Genomic DNA, 5,399 nt, shown 5'->3' on the forward strand with positions numbered 1-5,399 from the left:
CCCCTCTGTTGTGCATCATTGTAACAAAATGGTAAACAGTTGTGTCCCTTAGCCGCCCAGATAGTCTTTGATTTCTGAAGAATCTTCCAAATTGTCTAGACTTGGAAAAAGTGTAATGTCGAAATAATTCAACAACCCCTCCCACCCATACTTTCTATAAAAGGAGACCTTTGGATAGGGAGCACTTACACTTCACTTGCTGATCAAGCTGCAGTGTCCTTCCATTTGGATCCAACTTTAGCATCACTATGAGCCACTGCAAACCCCATAAAGCCCATCATGGTGGCTCCCACATGTCCCATCATGGAGGATCCCATCATGGAGGTAAAGGAATTTCCAGCTCCAAACACTCTTCTTTCGGTCATGGATGTGGCTATGGAAGTGTACATGGTGGCTCTAGTCTTGGAAGCCACTTTAGCAGCTTTGGGGGTAACGGTGGTTCTAAGAATGATGGCCTGTTCGGCATCAATGAGAAGGAAACCATGCAGCTTCTGAATGACCGACTTTCATCTTACCTGGAGAGAGTGAACTCACTGGAGCAGGAAAATGCCCAGCTGGAGAGACAGATCTGTGAGTGGTATGCAAACAATGCCCCCAGCTCATCCCCTGACTTCAGTCAGTACTACAGTGTTATTCAGGAGCTCCAGTGTCAGGTATATTCAAGTTCATTTTTTGGAAATGAAATCAATGTTGCACTGACTAAAAGACGAATATGTATTCAGTGCCTGGTATGTTTTTTAGATCGCTGCAGCCACTGTGGAGAATGCAGGGATTGTTCTGCAGATAGACAATGCCCGACTGGCTATAGATGACTTCAGAAATAAGTAAGTGTCATGAATATTATGGAGACATAATTGAAAGAATGGATGAATAAGATAAGAGGAGTACATCTAAATCTTCACAAGGATGTACAAGGTAGACACGTTTAATGGTTTGTGTTTCCTGGACTGTGTAGCCTTTAATGTCATTTTCCTGCTAACTCAAAAGGTATGAGACGGAGGTCAGTATGAGGAACAATGTTGAGGCCGATGCGAATGGTCTGCGCAGAGTCCTGGAAGGGCTGAACATGGAGAGGTGTGACCTGGAGATGCAAGTTCAAGGCCTCCAGGATGAACTGCAGCAAATGAGGAGTAACCATGAAGAGGTAATGTAATAGAATGGAACGCAAGAGGATGGGGTTAGGTATGAAACCATTAATATTTCTGTATTTGAACGGGGCAAGAATAGTTTTTGCCAGCCTGATGTAAAAGAAAATGTCTCATTCTACATTTGAAGCATATCTCTGTGATACTGTGGTTAACCCAAATGCAGGCCTGGCGTTTTGAATTGGAAGAAATCAATTGTAATACATCCTCATATACTGTAATCACTCCCCAAATTATTCACTTAAAAAATACATTGACGTACAACATGAAATTGAAACTACTTCCACCTACATAATAAAGAAATATTCTTCTGCGCAGCTTGATATATAGCCCCCATAATGGCACATTGCTGCCCCTCCTGTTTCTCATCTTCATCTTGTGCCCTTGCAGGAGGTGAACTCTCTCCGCGCTCAGCTGGGCGCCAGAGTCAACGTGGAAGTGAACGCTGCTCCATCTGCAGATTTGAACGGAGCCTTGTCTGAGATCCGAGAGCAATATGAAAACATGATGGAGAGGAACATGAGGGAGGTTGAGAGCATGTTCCTTCAAAGGGTAAACGCATCCCTTTCATTCTACTATTTCAACAGCTCATATCAGATAACGATGAATGTTCTCTAAAACCGTCACACTCATCATTCATCGTATGTCTTACAATCTAACGTGGTACCTGAGGCAGAATAAGATATGGTGACTTATCTACTGTATGTTTACTACACGAGTACAGGTATAAGAAGCAGAGTTGGAATCAACAACTCTATGGAAACCTGACATTTACAATTAAGATTAAATAAAAGGTGTGGTATTTGTGTGGCCACATTTCTAAATATATAAGTGAGCTAACTCACAGTGCAACTACTGTACAGTATGTCAGATATTATTCCATAAATCTCTTTTCTATTTCTATGTTCTTGCAGAGTGAGGAACTGAATCGTCAGGTGGCGTCCGGTTCTGAGCAGCTGGTGTCAGTCCAAAGTGAAGTCACCGAGTTGAAGCGCTGTGCGCAGAGCCTGGAGATTGAGCTTCAGAGCCAGCTGAGCATGGTATGTGTTAGCACTCATATTCCTCCATTATTGTGCGGTATCACTGTTTAGGTCTATGCAAAGAACACTGGATAACTACACACATTGGTTTGGAAGAAGAAGCATATACAGTATTATTATGGCATACAGATATACACTGCATTATATAAAATCCCCTTGAAGCCTACATGTACTCTCAGTGGTATACACATATTTACTGCTTAACACACAGACTCTCCTATTCTCCCTGAATTATATATATTTATCATCTACTATTTCCCTTTCTCCAGCATTGCCTATACTGCTGTATTTAGTAATCAGTACGGGACTGTGCTACTGAGTTAAATAAGGATTTCCCCCAATTGCACAATCTCTTATTGCCAGTATGTTCCTCTCTTGCAGAAATCAGCCCTGGAAGGCAGCTTGGCAGAGACACAGGCCGGTTATAGCTCCCAGCTCAGCCAGTTACAGGGCATGATCAACAACGTGGAAGGGCAGCTGGGCCAGATCCGATCTGATCTGGAGAACCAGAACTATGTGTACAGAGTTCTCATGGACCAGAAGACACATCTGGAGATGGAGATTGCCACATACAAACGCCTGCTGGATGGACAGGACATGCAGTATGTAACACAGTGTCCCATAGACCTTAATTATGGAGTGAATTAGACATTTGTGGACGGGGCTTATTTCACCATGAAAGTGCATGGGGAAGTATATATATAAAAACACACTCACATACACACATACACACTTGGGGTTATAATGCATTCCAGTATCAGTACCTATGTAACCCAGAGAGTATTACAGTTATTACATGAGGCCATTTGGGCCACACTCGGAAAGCATGACTCACATCAGGAAATACGTTTTTAAAATTACCTTGTCAAGTGCCTAATTCTTTAAACTAATATAATTAACACAAGCTTATTACTACAAAAGTATATATAGGTTTTGCTTTGCTTTTGGTAATAAATAACCACTCGAAGGTATAAAATCACTCAGGAAAACTTATTAATATTAATAACAGTATGATTGCAATTGCTTAATTTTTCAAGCTCATGTGCTAAAAACCAACCTTGACTATATAAACTTGTGTTTTTCTATACAGCATTCCCCAGTGCCATTCCTCAGGAGGCAGCCATGGTAAGTGCAAAGAGATATTAGCTATAAAACCATTACATAAATGTTCAAATCACTATTGTATATGAAACTCAAAACTGTTCTATATGAGATACTTCCAAACGGGACAAAAAGAGGGAAAAGAGAACATTGCAATAACAGTCGTATGTTAAAGTTGCCCAATAATTTAAGTGAAACATATTCAGATGAGCTTTTTTGCATTCATAGACAAGATAAAAACATCTATTCTGTACATAAATCTCAACTGAATAAAAAGGAGTGACAAGGAAAGGAATTGAGCTACAATATAAATATAGATGTGTTAGAAGAAATATGGAACTGCCATGAACAAAGAACCACATTTACCAAATAAAAATTCTCAATACTTTCAGATTGAGCTTTTTTATTCTGCACCAGTATTGCACTAGTTTTGTCCCATAGCTATTTAAATACATGAACCCTTTAGTGTCTTAGGAAGATCTCTGAGTAGCATCATTTCACGCTGAGCACTTCCCTATTGTGTTAGAAAGAAGATCATTTCATTGGGCTAAATATGAATCAAGTACCTGAGAATTTTTTTCTTTTGGAGTTATAGGCAATTCTCACCCTGGAGATAACGTTTTTATTCTTGAATGATAAACCTTTTATTATTAACTATCTACAAATTGTGATTTCAACAGTTTGACTATTTTGCTTTTCCGTGGCAGGAAAGTCTCTGAACCCAATTCATTTGAATGTAACTCAGGGGCTTCTGTGCCATGGGTAAGAGACTTCACCCATATTGGATGAGGTCTTGGGCCTTATTAAATATCTGAAGAATGTACAATGCATTGATTTGGGAACTGATGCTAGGTCTTTGGAGGAGACATTGTGATTAGGAAACTTTTTGCTCTTAAACATTCTCCAAAACTGGTTTCACAGAAATGGATTCTAAAAAAATGGATTCAAAAAACATGAAAAAATGTTCTGCTACAATGAGCAGATACTATATTTTCCACATGCTAACACAAAGTACATTGTGATTTGAATGCAGTATGTCTTTCCTTTCCAGGATCTCACCACAGCAACTCCGCTCATCAGAGCACAGAACATGGCCAGAAAGCCAGCTGTTAGACAAATCTGATACTTCTGGGGGAGAAATCAAGGTGTAAAACTACAGAGAAGAAACGGCGATGGAGAAGGGAATTCTTTGCCGAACTCTCCAGAAGTTAATGATTCATTAGTGTCTGTGTTTGAGAAGTCCAAGCTAACCTGTCTTTCAGATCCTTAGCATATGTTCTGTAGGAAAGTAGACCTGTAGGTGATATGGGGCACAGAGAATGGTTTGGGGTTTTAAGCTCAGGTGTATCTCCCCTTTTGGTCTGCAGTTTCCCAGCTTGCAAAGGTTTCAGCATTTCCTGTAATGATGCTCCTCGTGCTTTTTAAGGATTACATTGAAATCTTACAACATTGTGACACCTTACAGATATAAGCAAACCAATACAGGAAATATGCTTAATATGAGTAGGGCCATTAGGATAAAGCCACAGAGAGAACGAGGTGAATAGTGACAATGTTACCCACTGGGGGATATATTCTTCCAAAATAAACACCAAGAATGGGTGTTATTTACTATAACCGTAGTCTTAAAATATCACGTACTACTGATACATGCCACTGCTATTGGTTACAATGCAGTTGGGCTGTGCCCACAAGCTATCACCTTTCCTATTTTCTGACATGGTACATACAATATTTCACCTCGCATTTAATGCATCTTTTTACTCATTCCTACAATAAAACTTTTGTTTGTCTCATTGCAAAATACTAAACGGTCTAATGTGTTTCTTAGTGTTATGCTAACTGTCACATACGTACAGCACACCTGTGAGCACGTGACCTGCATACAGGACAAAGGTTAATATACAGTTCACAAGCTGTCCCACTTTTCACCTTTGCAAAGGTCGGTCAAATGAACAATATCTCAACTCAATTTCCCAATATACAACATGTCACTAACAGCACACAAGTGAGCACGTGACTTAGATATGCAACCCAGGTTAATACACTCGGTTACTCTAGCCAACACATCTTTCTCCTCTGCACAGGTAATGTCAATGATTTAATATTAACC

General features: G+C 39.9%; 1 protein-coding gene across 1 annotated transcript; it reads left to right on the top strand.

Annotated features, from left to right (window-relative positions):
• The first annotated feature begins 207 nt into the window (after positions 1–207).
• LOC142473080 (keratin, type I cytoskeletal 42-like) lies at positions 208–5,079 on the top strand. Its single transcript, XM_075580240.1, has 8 exons — positions 208–653; positions 742–824; positions 988–1,144; positions 1,536–1,697; positions 2,060–2,185; positions 2,567–2,787; positions 3,276–3,310; positions 4,338–5,079. The coding sequence occupies exons 1-8, from the start codon at positions 249–251 to the stop codon at positions 4,397–4,399; spliced, it is 1,251 nt and encodes a 416-aa protein (XP_075436355.1). The 5' UTR covers positions 208–248; the 3' UTR covers positions 4,400–5,079.
• The last annotated feature ends 320 nt before the right edge of the window (positions 5,080–5,399 follow it).

The sequence above is a fragment of the Ascaphus truei genome, chromosome 23 (assembly GCF_040206685.1).
Source record: "Ascaphus truei isolate aAscTru1 chromosome 23, aAscTru1.hap1, whole genome shotgun sequence".
NCBI lineage: Eukaryota > Metazoa > Chordata > Amphibia > Anura > Ascaphidae > Ascaphus > Ascaphus truei.